The 16,402-nt window shown below is 44.6% G+C and overlaps 1 protein-coding gene across 3 annotated transcripts in view; it reads right to left on the minus strand.

Annotated features, from left to right (window-relative positions):
• Positions 1-15,571, minus strand: part of AAGAB (alpha and gamma adaptin binding protein) — a 46,513-nt gene extending 30,942 nt beyond the window's left edge. For all 3 annotated transcript variants that reach the window (XM_040968997.1, XM_040968996.1, XM_040968999.1), the window contains exon 1: positions 15,449-15,571. In XM_040968997.1, the coding sequence (XP_040824931.1) occupies positions 15,449-15,521 (73 nt within the window). In that variant the 5' untranslated portion in view covers positions 15,522-15,571. The remainder of the gene's footprint in view (positions 1-15,448) is intronic.
• Positions 15,572-16,402: the final 831 nt, after the last annotated feature.

Genomic DNA, 16,402 nt, shown 5'->3' on the forward strand with positions numbered 1-16,402 from the left:
ATAGTAGTTCAATTAATAAAACTAAAAAAAATAGAAAACTGATAAATGAATCCAATTACTTTTATAGATTTACTTACTTATTTATTTTTAAGATTTATTTATTTTTATGGGAAAGTCAGATATACAGACAGGAGGAGAGACAGAGAGGAAGAACTTCCATCTACCAATTCACTCCCCAAGTGGCTGCAACAGCTGGAGCTGAGCTGATCCAAAGCCAGGAGCCTCCCCTGGGTCTCCCAAACAACTACAAGGTCCCAAGGCTTTGGGCCGTCCTCCAGTGCTTTCCCAGGCCACAAGCAGGAAGCTGGATGGGAAGTGGGGCTGCCAGGACATAAACCAGTGCCCACACAGGATCCTGGTGCGTGCAAGGCGAGGACTTCAGCCACTAGGCTACCACACTGGGCCCATGAATCCAATTCTTTACATTCACCTTTGTCTACAGTCTTTGAAAGTCAACCCAAATACTTGTTTGGCAAAGACGCCTCTGGCAAGTTTTAAATGTACAGCATGTCAAGCAAATTAAACATTTTAGATGATAACCAAATCTTTCAGAAATTCATGTCCAGGGTAGATAAAACAGGAAATCCTCACAACTAAAAGACAAGTCAACGATGAACAAACAAATAGATGTGGTCATGCAGACACTGGAGCACGTGGCTCCCATTATGTCACACTGTCTTTTAGAACTGGAAAAGACTGGAAATTTTTCTAACCCAAACCTCCACACCCATAACCACAACTTCCATTTTATACAGATGTGGAAAATGACCTTAGAGAAGTAAAATGATATGCCACTAATTACGTTATTAGAGAAATACAGATTTTTTTAAAAGTCCTAAGCTCCTGATTCAGCACATGCTAAGATGAACATTGTAAAACCATGCCTCAAGCTCACAACTAGCAGGACCCTGAAAACAGACAATTACAGAGTTAAGATGCACACATGGCAAGCTGCCTTCACGTGTGGCCAACACAGACCTGGTCAAGCTGCTGTAGCCCAGGGACTGCCAGCAGCACCAATTTCTAGAAATACACAAAGTAACATGCGCACACACACATGCACAAAAGCATTCTTTCATCATGTGGATATTGTAGTTAATTAGTCTTCGACAAAGTGAAAAGTCCCTTTTTGACCACAAAAAAATTATTGAAGATATATAAGATTTTGCCTGTAATATAAAGTACATGGTAAGACTTTTAATGTTCCCCCAAACCAGAATTCTTACTCTTAAATTAACAGAAAGTCTATACTAATATTTGAAAAATATTGGTCTTTCGGCTTAAGTTCTACCTGCAGTCATAATCTTTGAGTGTCAATCAACTCCAAGGCAACCAGGTATGAAGTCCCTGATGGAGCATTGTGACAAATACAAGTGGGAAATAAGCAGGAAAAACAGAAGAATTATGAAAAACAAAGATTCTGCTTACATGTACAAGTCTCATGGGAAGAAAGCTAGAGCAAATTCCGTACCGCCTTCAATGCTAACACTTACACATCAGGCAGGTGGCACAGCAATACGCTGCTGTGTCTCCTAGAGCTGGCAGTGCCCCCAGCACACAGACACTGGAACACGCCAAGAGAAGCACAGAAGGAAGAAGGCAAAACTAAACCAAGAGCGGAAGAAAAAGCTAAACTCATTTTTTTAAAGGATGGGAGGAGTTACCACATCAATCAGTCTTCATCCATAAATCCTGTTTAAAAATCATAAATTGACTTGTTTTAGAGGCAAGGAGCAAGGATCACGAAGAACAAACTGATGAATGTTACTGTTGTGAAGGCGCAGAGTACAAAGGCTAAGAGGCGAATTCCTACCACGGCCAATCATTTCTCTACATTTCCTAAGTTGCTGGCTATAAAGTGAAAATTTGAATCAACTTTGGGTTATGCTTTTTCAAGTTAAAGTTTTCAACCATTGTGAAAAAATAAAGTCAATTAAAATGGCATGTACTTATTAACTGCAATTTAGAATATCTGGCTTTATTTTAACAATTTTTTGTTTTTATATTTGGGTTTATTTTAAGGTTGGCTTATTAATGTTTAGAATACAAGACAACAAACCAATGTTTGTTATTCGGAGCTCTTCAAATTTCAATTTTCTACTGTCTTTGATTTTTATATGATTAAGATACTTACTTACATGTAAACAAGAAGCCTCTTTGTTTTTGTTATTTTCATTAAACCCAGATGGGAAGAGAAGCTGGGAAAATGAATTTCACTTTTCTGTTTCAGTAGCTGAGTGAGTAGTTGCTATCCTAATTCTGCGTGCTAATTTACTCATCAAATCCCGTCTGTGAACACTTTACGTCTAATCGGACACTCTGAGTGAGGCCACATGTGGACTTGCTATCACAGCTCTGCCCTGACAGAGAGAGGGCAGAAACAAAGCAGACTGCCTCACTGAAAGTTCTTACCATGAATTGTCATACGCAGAGTTTAACTTAAACACTGTCAGTCTCTAAACCAAATATAGCTCTCCTCCCTCATCTTTCTTATTTAACTTCAAATGCTTACCAAGTTGATTCTTTCCCAACCTAATATAAAATCACTCAACTGGTTGTACATATGGATCAGAGTTTCTATGGACAGGGCACTTCAAAATGTTGTGGAAACTAAAAAGTAAGGTAAGGTGTATCTGAGCACATTTTTTTTTAAAAAATCCATGCATCCAAAAATTGATGAGAACATATATTCATTATCTAGAAACTGCATGGATCCCAGAAAATTTTTCTATCAAAGTATTTTATGGAAAATTGATTGTTCCACAAACTTAAAAAAAAATCCCATTTAAAAAAAGGATGATTTATTTTTTACTTACTTACTTATTTACTTAAATGGTAGAGTTACAGAGAAAGGGGGAGCGAGAGAAAGAGAGACAGGCCTTCCAAATGCTGACTTACTCCCCAAACTGCCACAACTGCCAGGACTGGATCCCCTCCATAGCCAGGAGTCAGGTGCTTCTTTCAGGTCTCCTGCTTGCTGCAGGGTCCCAAGCATCTGAGCCAGCCTCGGATGCTTTCCCAGGCATTATTAACAAAGGGTTGGACTAGAAGTGGAGCAGCCGGAACTTAAACTGAAACCGACATGGGATGCTGGCGTCACAGAGTGTGGCCTTACCAGCTATAGGCCACAAGGCCAGCCCCTCCACAAACTTTTTTTGAAGTACCTTCATAGGTATAATCCATTCAGTCTACAGGTGGGATAACTGCAAGCCAGAACAAAAACAGCAGGTAGGCTTAAGAGGAGCAGAAGTAAAACTGAATTAAGGTCATGCATGTTCTACACAGTAATACTTAGCATCCTACCTTGCAATCCCCAAGGCCCTAAAGTACACTATGCCCTTTTAGAAACCCTAAAAATAACAGCCAAAAACAAGGGGCACTACTAGAAAGGAATCTGCAGCACAGTAAGCCCACCACAACACGATCTACGTCTCTAGGTATTTATATGCCAAAGGCGAGCTGGAGTGGTTTTCAAGGGCGTTGTGCCCAACAGGCTTCCTTGAGAAACTTTGCACTGGTCTCCCTTCTTTGGCGCTCGCTGCATTTTGATGTAGTCAGTTCTGATGCACACGAAGCAACAAGAGCAGCTTCGCTCCCTGACAGACATCAGCCCGTTCTCATTGCTGACGGCCACCTGGCGGAGCTCTAAGTCATCATTCTCTCAGAGACAAACACCAAGTGATTAGCTGCCAGGGCTGTCATTAGGCACTAGGCTTCATGGCTTAAAATAGTTCATTTGTATGTATTTCTAGAAGTCACACACCAGTCCAGTTCCCATAACCAGTCTAAACCTTTCCCCAGTTTCAGGTGCAGGTGTCAACTGTCTTCAGTGTTTCTACATGGCTGCCAATCCTCCAGGAACTCCCACAGACTTTCTTCCTTCTTTGGAGAACTTATTCTCCGTATAGTGTCATGAGGCAAATTACTAAGAAGATTTCAATAGTCAGAGGAAGCTGTGGGCGGAGCAGCATTTCAGTTTAACCGGAAGCTTTTCTGTTCCTCTTGCCCAGCTTTGGACTGCTCTCCCCTGCCTAAAGTGCCTTCCCTCAAGGGTCAATTAGACAAACAAGCCAATAGATTAAAAAAAAAAAAAAAAAGAGGTGGGGGGTGCCAGCTTTCTGATTCAGAATCAGGAAGAGCTGAAACTCCTTCCAGCATGAATTCTGGGAGCAGACTGATATTCGACATGAATTCCCACACTCACTCACTTCCATGCACAGACACACACACACACACACACACACACACACACACACACACACACACACACACCCCGTTTTCAAGTGCTCATACCTCCTCTGGAAGCAAGGTAATTAAGTATACTCTTAATACTAACAGAATGTGTGCTTAATCAATCATGACATTCCCTGAAGAGAAGTTGTCCAGCAGTTAAAGTCACACTTATCATGCCCTCAGGGAAGTGACAGCTGCCACCTCAAATTACAATAATCCTTCTGGAACGCAGCACGCTCCTGAAAATGCTGCATTTATTTTTTCTCAGAACCCGAATCTGTCTTTCCAGCGAGGCTTCCCCACCTCGCACCCTGGCTAAGAGGATCTTCCCCGGCACCCACGCTTCTGGAAACCTGGCGTGCCTCTCTTCCCTGGGAGAAGGCGACCCTAACGAAACAGAGACTGTACAGCCCTAAGGTCAGAAGATCCTGCCCGAATGCTGGCCCCCTGCAAGACCTCAAGCAGATCAACCGCTGGGTTTTGTCACCATAAAGGAAGGCTGAGACAATCCTCAAAGGGCAGGCTTCCTGGAAAATGAAACAGCTCTAAGACAGTACAGGCACTGGGCCTGGAGTGGCCCTTTCTGTCCTCCCAACTCCATTTGCTCTGCATATGAAAGCATTCCTGGCTAACAGGTTAGAGATGCACTGAGGACAGCTAGTAAGAAACAGCATCACTACATGGGTCAATGTGATGGCTCCATTGGCTAATCCTCATCCTGCAAGTCAGGGGATCCCACATGGGTACCAGCTTGTGCCCTAGCTGTTCCACTTCCCATCCAGTTCCCCACTTATGGTGTGTCTAGGAAAGCAGCAGAGGATAGCCCAGAGGTTTGGGACCCTGTACCCAGGTGGGAGACCCAGAGGATGAGCCTGGCTCCTGGCTTTGAATAGATTCAACTCCAGCCATTGTGGCCATTTGGAGAATGAACCAGTGGATGGAAGATCTTTCTGTCTCTCCTTGTGAATATGCCTTTCCAACAAACATAAATAGATCTTTAAAAAAAGAAAAGGAAAAGTAAACAGCATAATTACAAACATCACAACCACCTCCTTTAAGCTGCCACCCCTGACCACCCCCTAAAATATGCATTCTCAAAGTTTTCTTTTCCATTGTTAAGGCATATACCAAGACAGAAGAGAAAGCAATTAGGAAAATTATAGGAGACAGCAGAGTCTGACGTCAACTGAAGGGGAAAGTAACTATTATGAAAGAAAGGGATTGAGTAAAATGTGATTTGAGGGGGAAAACACAAAACCCAGAGTTTTCATTAACTGGCAAGGCAAGGGAGGCCTTTCAAAACCATAACAGGGTCTATACTGTTGCAAGCAGTTAAAAATTCATGGCCCCAGTTTCATAACAATGCCATATAAGAGGGGTGCAGCTCCCCCAGTACTAAAGGGAGCTCACACTGCTGCAGCCATAGATGGCATTTAATAGGTAAAACCCACAGAGCCAGCAATTTATACAGACAAATGTCAGGAAACTCCTATCTGGGATTCCCTGAGTGACCCTCCACGCAGCTCCTGGGGCAAGCCTAGGTGGCATCTGTTTTATCTATATGACAGCTCAGTCACTGAAGCAGTGGTGAGCTGCCGGGGGAATGACTATGTTGAAGCAAAGCCACACACCACCACCTAACAAGAACACAGAGATCCTGGTTTGCTCACAACACCCAGTCCCTCTCCCCAACACGCCTCTTCTCTGCTCACACTCAAATCCACATTTCCACATGTTTCTGAGTTGTTGGTTTTTTTTTTTTTTTTTAATCACAGTGGAAAAGTCTTAAAAGTTGGAACAGAAGAAATCCAACCTGGTCCTCCTTGCAGAAGCCAAGTCTACGTTCTCCTGGTAGTCATCTGGAACTGATCACCACAGCTGCATCTTAAAAGTATGCTGGGATGGGGGAGTGCGTGCCTTGAGAAGATCTCACAATGTGGCAACAGCCACGTAGGGAACCACGACACGGAGAGGCTGGTGGGGCGGGGAGGGAGAACTTGGGATGGGTGTTGTAAGAGGACCCAGCAGGAACCAGTGGCCCCTGAGTTTCATGCACTGCCCCTGAAGCCCCACCCTCTTACTTCATAACAAAGGATCCAATTCCCACCCAGGTTCAAGGCTGGGCAAGGGAGTTACCTGAATTTATTTATTCAAAATCACAGTTCTTTTCTAAAGATGTATTTTATGTTTCTGAAACGCAGTTACAGAGAGATAAGGGAAAAGATAAGAGAGATCTTCCATCTCTGGCTTACTGCGCAAATGGCCCCAACGGCTGGGGCTGGGCCAGGGTGCAGACTGAAACCAGGACCTTCTTTCAGTTCTCCCACATTGGTGTAGGGAACCAAATACTCAGGTCATACTCCAGTGCTTTTCCAGGCACATTTGCAGAGAGCTGGATCAGAAGAGGAACAGCCAGGACTTGAACTGGCACCATAGTGGGTACTGGCATCACTGGCAGAGGCTTTGCCTGATACATCACAGTGCTGGCTCCAAAATCAGTTTTAAATACACAGCCAAAGCACTGGTCTCTGTAGAACAGGGACTCCCATCAACACCTGGAGACTTTTTATCATGGCCAGGGAGCTGCCATACAGCATACAATGTCTGGAACAGAATCATACAGAGTCATACAGAGTCATGAACAGAGTCATACATCTGGCTTAAAATGCTAACCATCTCCAATCTCGGAAAGTTCTAATCTTCAGCACAGACACCTTGTGGAATGAATTTAGCTTCAGTCCTTACACACACACACACACACACACACACACACACACAATTGTAGAATTCAAAACTGGTTTTATTCTTTCTCACAGAAATGATGTAGCCAGGCACCATCACCTCTCCACTACTTAAAGATGTCATAGAGCCAATAAAATCTATTTTACATCTTTGACTACTAGGAAAATCTTCATAGAACAGTATTATCTCCTGTGCTTACAGACTAAAAACATAATTGGCCCATTAGAAAGTGTCATCAAACATGTATAACCTCACAGCACCCAAGGGTCCCCCAAGAAGGGCACAGTCAACTTGGGAAGCACAGAGAATCATCACAGGGACACACACACACACACACACATAGAATCATCACAGGGACACACACAGACACCAGACATTTTCAGAATGAAAAACTGCCATTTCAAAAAATGCCATCAAGAAAATCAAAAGACAAACCATAGACGAAAATATTTGTAAATTATCAAGGTACTTTTTTCTTTTAAAAATTTATTTATTTTTATTGCAAAGTCAGATATACTGAGGAGGAGAGACAGAGAGGAAGAACTTCCATCCGCTGATTCATTCCCCAAGTGGAATCTGAACCCAAGAGCCAGGAGCTTCTTCTGGGCCTCCCACCAGGTGCAGTGTCTCTAGGCTCTGAGCCGTCCTGAACTGTTTTCCTAAGTCACAAACAGGGAGCTGAATGGGAAGCGAGGCCTCCGGGATTAGAACTGGTGCCCACATGGGATCCTAGTGTGTTCAAGGCGAGGACTTTAGCTGCTAGACCACCATGCCAGGGTCTATCAAGGTACTTTTACAAACACATAAAGAATTCTTATATCTCACAAATATGAAGATTAAAAAATATTTTAAAAAAAAGGATTTTACAAAGGGGCAGGGAAATGGGCATTTAGCTTAGTAGCTGAAATGCTGGTTTCTTCCACTGGAGTGCCCGAGTTGGAGTCCCGGCTCTGCCTCCTGACTCCAGTCCCTGGGAGGCAGTTGTGGCTCAGGTCACTGGGTTCTTGCCATCCACGCAGGAGACCTGGACTGTGTTGCTAGTCCAAGGCAAAAAACATTTTCATAAACATTTCACCAAAGATACATAACTGGTCTACATACACATGAAAAATCTTAACATTAGGATTAATTAGAGAAATATAAATTAAATTCATGAGGAGATAGTTCACAACCATTAGATTGGCTAAAATTGAAACTACTGACAATAACAAGTGTTAACAAAGATGTGAAGAAATTGGAACTCTCAGCCATTGCTGATGGGAATGTGCTGCTGCTCTGAAAAAGGTTTGCAGCTTCTTAAAATATGAAGCATAAACTTCCCATAAGACCCAACAGTCTAGGCATCTACCGGAGAGAAGTGAAAACCTGTTCACATGTCAAGCTGTTCAACTGTGTTCAGAATAGTGTTACAGTAGCCAAAATGTCTATCAACCAATGAATAAACCAAACATGGTGTACCAAAAGAATAGGACATGAATGAACCTCGAAAAGATTATGCTACATAAAAGAAGCCAGACATAAAAGACCACAACAACATTGTATGATTCCATTTTGTAAAATATCCAGAAGATCTGAAGGGCAAGACGGCAAACGCACTAGCTGTTGCCTGAGGTAGCAGTGAGAATGAAGCAAGCACAAGGCTTCCTTCTGAGATGAAAGTTATGTTCCACAATCAGACAGTGATGGCAGCTGTACAACTCCTTACACCTGCTGAAAAGTAACATTAAAAGAGCCTCTCTTAAGCAAGTAATGACAGGTAAACATAGTAACATTATCCCAAAAAAGATGCTTAAAAGTCACAGAAGCTGGGTGATAAGACCCTCACATTTCTGCTGAGGAGGCTGACCGAGGCACGTTTCAGGCACTCAGAGCAATGGGTGGCCCATCTAAGTGACTGGGGGAAATGAAGTTTCTCAGCTCTAAGCTAGCTAAGGGGAGGCTAGAACGCTTTGTTCAAGCCACAGACTTTCTCCCCACCCCCTAAAAAAAGCCTGCACAACCCAGGCAGAATTCAGACAGTCCGGCCCCTTTGGCCATGCTGTGGTGCTGTTTACTGCCACATGAGCACACACATCCCTGCCCTGAACAACCTTAATGCTGGCCCAGGTATGGCGATGCTTTCCCCAGCTATGTGTAGAACCAGCCTGCATCTGTAAGGAGTATCTGAGCCCACAGTGGTCCGGACCAAAAAGGCCTTTAATCAGAAAGGTCTCTTTAAGTTTCCCAACTATCTCAGTCCATTCCAACCTACGTCAATCTCGCTTCCAGGATAAGTAATTAGAGATGTGTTTGTAGTGTGTGCAGGCACTGACTCCAACATAAACACAATGTCATGTCCAGATCATTATTCTTACCAGACAAATTTAAAACAATCTTCAGACTTTAACCTTATAAAAATATCATCCTATATCAGATTCATTATTTATTGAGTGTCATTACTTGAATTACATAGGGCAAAAGGCAACAAAAGTTGTTTGAACCCAATAACCACTGCATACTTTCTAGATGCTTTTACCTTTTGCCAGACAAAAACAAGCAGACAGACCAGAACAAAGGTCTGAGTCTACACATGCTCAGAACCTTCCAGAATGAAACAATACTCTCTGTATCCACAACAGCTCAGTGCCGCAGGGACTGAGGCCTAACACTGTTCCACTGGCATGTCTCCTCTTCCTCCTCTCTCAGCCCCACTCCCTGGAATGTTGTGTCCCAGAAAGGTAGTACCTTACCTTTAGTTCTCTCATCAGTATCTAAAGGATTAGTTTAAAACTTCACACAAAGTTAAATTCTTTATGCTACAAGGAAACAAATTAAACCAATGAAGGCATTTCCACCTGTTATTTAACTCTCCATACACTTCCTCTACAAAGGCCCCAACTACCCTGAAAGAATAAGCATGAATGTATTTTGAGAGTTATAAAATTTTTCATGTTAATGGTAAAATGTAAAATCTACAGCAATTGGGACTGGCCCAGTATGCTAGTGACTAAAGTCCTTACCTTGCACACGCTGGGATCCTATATGGCCACCAGTTCATATCCTGGCGGCCTTGCTTCCCATCCGGCTCCCTGTTTGTGGCCTGGAAAAGCAGTCAAGGATGGCCCAAGGTCTTGGTACCCTGCATCAACATGAGAGACCCAGAAGAAACTCCTGGCTCCTGGCTTTGGATTGGCTCGGCTTGGCTCAGCTGGGCTCCGACTGGTGCGGCTACTTGGGGAGTGAACCAACGGACGGAAGAGCTTCCTCTCTCTTCCCTCTGTTTATCTGACTTTCCAATATCAATAAATAAATAAATAAATCCTTTTAAAAAATCTATAGCAATTTTCCCATTTCCATCTCTACTTTGAACACACACCTAGTTCGAGGTACCAAATTGATTATATTCCACAAGTACAGAAGTACAATTGCATCTTGGCTCCCGAACTAACAGCAACTTTGGGAAACCATTGAGTTGAGTTTTAATTGAGACAGAAACACATTACACGTACACACACACAGAGGAACATATTGTAAACATACTCTTTAAGTCCTTTTGGATTTGCACAGGCTACTATGACCCTGGATTGAAGTTTTCCCCCTTCTCAATGTTCCTCTAAAATAAACACAAAAATCTTATGCTCATTTGAAATGTTAACTGAAAATTTAAAAATAAAGTATCACAGCAAAAATCAAAGTTCTCCTCACCCCCATCACCAACAGAAACCACTAAATCGGAGTCACTCTGTGATGACAACTTTAGACCCCTGTGGAAGACCCCTTGCTGGCCAGATCTTTTTTCCATCCTTTGAATAAAGCCTGGGAAATATACAATCCAGTCAAAGGCAGAGTTTTTCTACCACAGACAAAATAGCAACTTAGGCTTAAGTAAAAATTATGACTTCTTCCTAGGGTAAACCAAAACGCTCCACTCAGAATATCTCAACAAGCTGCAGAAAAAATACACATAAGAAGACTCAAGCTCTTATTCCTGTCCTGTTGCTAGACACTGTGGGGCAAGCTGCACAAGAGCCATTTCCTTTCAGATAACAATCCCCTCCCCAGGAGAGGCCTTGTCTAAGGGCAGGACACTGACAGCCTGCAGCAGCAATGTTCCATGGGCTGGCTGGCTTTGCCAGCACGATACCCCAGAGCCTGTTGACCATCCTGTGACTGAGCTTTTGGTTCTGCAGTTCCAGAAGCCTGGGGACCAGAGGACCGAGTGTGCCTGTGGGCACATGCACCTGAATTCCAAACACAAAAAGCTACATCTCTATTGTGTAAGCCAAGCAAGATTACGGAAACTTTACCATAAAGCTTGATTTACTCAGTTTTCAACAATGAACTTGAGAATGCCAGACTTGAGACTTGGACAGGTACTCTCCAGTGATCATCTCCCCAACACACTAACTTGGACAGCCAATCACAAACTATGCCACTTTCACAAGAACAAAGGAAGCCAGGTGGGAGACCACAGTGCCCAGTCCAATGCAACAGAAGATGCGCTGGAGACTGCAGGATGAGTTGAGTTGCCTGCGTCACCACTGGCCCTTCTCCAAGCAACAAGGCCACCTACAGAAACACTTCACCTCCCAGCTGGGGGAGAGATAGAAAATTAAGGCTAGACTCCAGACTTGAAATGCAGTACCAGGCTTGCTATAGAGAAACCTGGTGTCAGATGGGTCCCTGCTCTCCAGCCATACCTGCGGACTGAGCCTTTGATTCCTCTAGCCAGGCAGCCAAGGGACAGATCACTTCTGCCACTGGTCTCTCAGCCTCCAGCAGATAGCAACACAAAACTCAGCCACTGTGGAAGTGGGGGGATGTGAACTCAGGATGTTCATGGAAGTTTGAGATCACTCCTCTGTGTTGAGTCCAGCACCAGATAAAGCCCAAAGGTCTCTATCCCAGGCCAGGGCTCACCGACTGTGCGTCTAGATCTGCCAGAAGGAGCCTCGGTGGGATGAACTCATTGTATACTGGACTAACACTAGGTTTGTGCAGGCTTTGCAAACACCCCCAAGATGGCATGGACTCCATGCACTGTGAGATCCAGCTGTGATTCAGCTGAGCATTAAGGGATTGCCTCCACAATTCCTCCTCCTTGTACCTCACAGATGGGAAAGAATAAGAACTGAGCCACGGGCCCGGTGGCATGTCCTGGTGGCTAAGGTCCTCGCCTTGAACACACCGGGAAGCCATATGGGCACCAGTTCTAATCCCACAGCTTCACTTTCCATCCAGCTCCCTGCTTGTGGCCTGGGAAAGCAGCAGAGGACGGCCCAATGCTTTGGGATCCTGCACCCGTGTGGGAGACCTGGAGGAGGTTCCTGGCTCCTGGCTTTGGATCGGCACAGCACCGGCCGTTGAGCTCACTTGGGGAGTGAATCATCAGACAAAAGATCTTCCTCTCTACCTCCCCTCCTCTCTGTATATCTGACTTTATAATAAAAATAAAATAAATCTTTAAAAAAAGAACTGAGCCATCGTGGAGTAGGACAGGAAACTGAGCTCAGCATTACACCTGGTAGCTCAGTGTTAGTCCAACCACAATAGAGAACCAACACCAGGCAGAGCCCCCAGTTTGCCATCCCTATCAGATAGTCTCTAGACCTGCCCTGATGTCAGGTGGAGATCTGCACCCTCACAGGAGGGAGCTGGGTTTTGACCTACATCACCCCAGCCTCATATGAGTGTGGTGTGCATCCACAGTACAGCACAGAGGCCTGTGGCTGTGACACAGGTGCAACACAGCTAAGTGTCAGCCTCCACCAGTCTTCTCTAATACTGAAGCACAACTTCAGCCTCTAGGAAGCACTGTACCAGAACAAGTACAGAACTGCACCTTGGAACTCATCTGAGGCTGGCAAAATCCAACACTAGGAGGCCAACAAAATGCCAGGAATAATTACAAGGGTGCTCAGGAGATAAAACAGAATATAGATTAAAATTAGGGAAGCAACACAGGGTACTCATGAATGAGAAATCCAGCAAAAAAGAGATAAAAGGAACCAAACAGAAACCTTGGAAATAAATAACTTAGTGAGTCAAATAAAAAAAAAAATACAGTTGAAAGCTTCAAGAACAAAACAAACCAATCAGTAAAAGGACTATGCGAATTTGAAGACAGGCCTTTCAAAAACACTCCACCTAGAAAGAGGAAGAAGTTGGGGAGGAAGGTTGGGGGAAGTAGGGAAGGGTAGAGAAGAACAGTGGACAAGAGGGAGGGAGGATGGGAGGGAGAAAAGAGAAAAACTTGGGCAGAAAGCCTCTGAGACCTTTAACAACATCATTACACAAACAGGCACTCACTGTGGGGCTCCCTGAGTAGGAAGAGAAGAATAAAGACATAGAGCACCCATTCAATGAAGTAATAAGTCAAAGCTGCCTTACTCTACAAAGAGACAGTGACATCCAATTACGCGATGCCCACAGGACCCCAAATAGACACAACCAGGCAAGATAGCCACAGTGACACTTCATGGTCAACCCCTCAACTGTGCAACACAAAAAGAGAATTTTAAACCTTACAAAAGTGTCAAGTGACGTTCAAAGGAGTCCCTAAGAGGTTCCTAGATTCTTCAGCAAAAAAAAATCTTATAAGCCAGGAGGAAATGGAATATGATATACTCCAAATTCTGAAAGAACAAAAATTACCAAGTTCAACAAGGCAAAAAAAAAAAAAAACCACAAGAATGCTTACACACTGCTGGTAGAAATGCAAAAAAAGTAATCATTATACAGAACACTATGGCAGTACCTTAAATATCTAAATACAGATCTATTATATAACCCAGCTATTCCACTTCTGGGAATTTATCTGAAGAAAATGAGATTATTATATCAGAGAGACTACCTGCACTCCAAGTTCACTGTAGCACTATTCACAATATGTACACCACAAAATCTTCCATAAGAAGAATGAAATTCTGACAACTGCAGCAAAATGGATGGAAGTGGATGGAGGTCAAAATGTCAAGTAAAATAAACCAAACTTAGAAAGACAAATGCCATATGCTCTTTTTCACACACAGAAGTTAAAAAGTTTAACTAAACTTGTAATAGTGAGCATCAGATGTTGAAAAAGGTGGGGAGGAGGGGGCTGAAGGGAGGCGAGATAACAGCAAAGGGTCGGGTAGCAGGTTCTAGTGCTGCACAGCACTTCAGGACGGTGACTGCAGCCCACAATGTTTATACACTGTATGAAGAAGTGGAAGACAAGAGCCTATCAGCCCTCAACACAAAAAGATAGACGGAAATGCCAACTGCTGGATTTGATCAGTTTATAACACAGATATATGTCAAAATACTGATTATATTCCATAAAAATGTATATTACAGCAAAGCTTTGCTGATATAAAAAAATAGAATGTCAGGTTCAAGTGAAGGATTCTCTAACATAAATACAGGTAGCTAATACAGCAACGTATGATTTTACATCTAGAAGGAAGTTTGAGATGATCTGAAGTGGTTCTCCCCTTCTAATGCTAATCCTGTATGGTAGCAACAACTAAGAAGAAGGGACTTCAAGGAGTTCATGCAAAATGGAATTAAAAGAATTTTATTTTGGTGCAACAAAGTTTCTGAAATGCCTGTATGATTTCCTTATAGTATTAATTTATGGAACTTTTTGAAGAACCCCTGATAGATAACGTCTCTTGACTCACTCAACTGGGAAATGAAAATCCAGAAATTATTGAGACTATCAGGCATGCATAGTACCTAATTTTGGTATTTGAGAGGTTAAAAAAAAAGTGCATGATGCTTTATAGTTAAAAAAAAAAAATCCTAAAACCGGTGTATATGGCCTATTTTAAGACCAGGAAACTAGGCGTTGGAATGACTAAGATGAATCATTTATCAAATGCTGACTACGTGCAGGTCTCTGGATTGGAGCAACATCCTGGGAAAACTATTATCATTTTCCAAAGAAAACTGAGGGACCTGCGCTCACACAGCAGCGGGGAGTCACCGCTGATGACCAGTCTGCAGTTACGTATCAGCCAACTTCCCGGAGCCCGTGGGTGATGCAGTCGGGCGACCACCCGGCCCCACGCGGTCTCGCTGGTTGTTTTAGCTGGACACTCACTGCGTGGGGCCCAGAGGCCAAAGCCTTAGGTCTGGCACCAAGAGGATCGCGCAAGGTCCGGGAGGAAGGCAAAGGACCAGACGAGGCAAGGAGTTAGGCTGTTCCACCTGCTCTGTGAGGAACAAGTCCTCACAACATCCCAAGGCCAGCACCGGACACTCGCACAGCTCGCAGTGCGCCTTCAGGGGACTCGCAAAGAGCGCTAAGATGAAGCCCCTCCGGAAGCAGCGCGGAGTGGGCCGGGCAGATAGAAAAGGCCCGGGACCAGCACCTGGCAACACCGGGCACCTGACCCAGTCCACGGCCCGCGCGAGGGGCACGGGGCCCAGCAGCAGGCCGTGCTCCCAGGTCGGTCGCCCGCAGAGGCTCGGGAATCGTGCAAGCCGACCCAGGCGCCCCGCTACTCACGCTGGACTAGCCGGTCTCCGCTGAAAGTGGAAGAGCAGCTGGTCACCAGCGCACAGGGGATGCCGGCAGCCATAGCTGCTCTGGAGTGCCGGGACACCGAGCCGCTTCCGCCTTGGGCTGTACCACTGCGGCCGGCGTGGAGGGGGGAAGCACGTTCGGAGGACCTAGTTCTCGGAACCAAGCAATAGGTCCAACCCGACCCTCATCCCCCTGCTTCCGCTGCCAGAGTAGATCAGGCTGGCGCGCGGTGTTGCCGTGGGGATGAGAGCTTTGCCTCAGGTTTTCGCGCCTGGAGGCTGCGCCTTCGCGGGCAGGTCTCCCTCCCCGTCCTCGCCATGGCACAGGAGACTGAAAACTACGATCCCATCGGAACCATCTTAATCCAGGTGGGGGAGACGGGCCTCGTCCGGCCCTTCCCAGCTTCCACACTGTCGAGCGAGGCTAAGCAGCTTCGCCTCACTTGAGGAGCAGTCCCTACACGAGAGAGGTTCCTCAAAATGTCCACCCAAATTCCCTCCGCTGACCTAACACACTCAGAGCGGCTTACTCTGGAGATTACGCTTCAGAAACACGTCCCTGAGAAAACTCCCAAGACCCTGGAACCTTCAGGGAGACTCACATACACACACACACACTCATTCATCACCACCCCCCATTGTACAATGTTATAGCGGTGACTTGGGGCCTAAAGGACAGACAAATCAGGCACATTGGGAGCCCAGCAGGAATTTGGGGAGAGAAATGGAAATGTGCGAATTACTTTTCATAGGCACCCTAATTTGGGAGAGCCAAATGTCCCTGCTTGGGAACATGCACAGAAAACAGACTCAATATAGCAACGATGATTTGCACATCAGGTTGACGTTTTTATATAAATATGGGACATTTAAAAATTCAGGGACATATCTTTAATTAGAAGAGGGGAGTGTGAACAAAGTACTGGCAACAGCAAGA

Source organism: Ochotona curzoniae, unplaced genomic scaffold (genome assembly GCF_017591425.1).
Source record: "Ochotona curzoniae isolate NIBS_2020 unplaced genomic scaffold, NIBS_Ocur_1.0 scaffold_4701, whole genome shotgun sequence".
NCBI lineage: Eukaryota > Metazoa > Chordata > Mammalia > Lagomorpha > Ochotonidae > Ochotona > Ochotona curzoniae.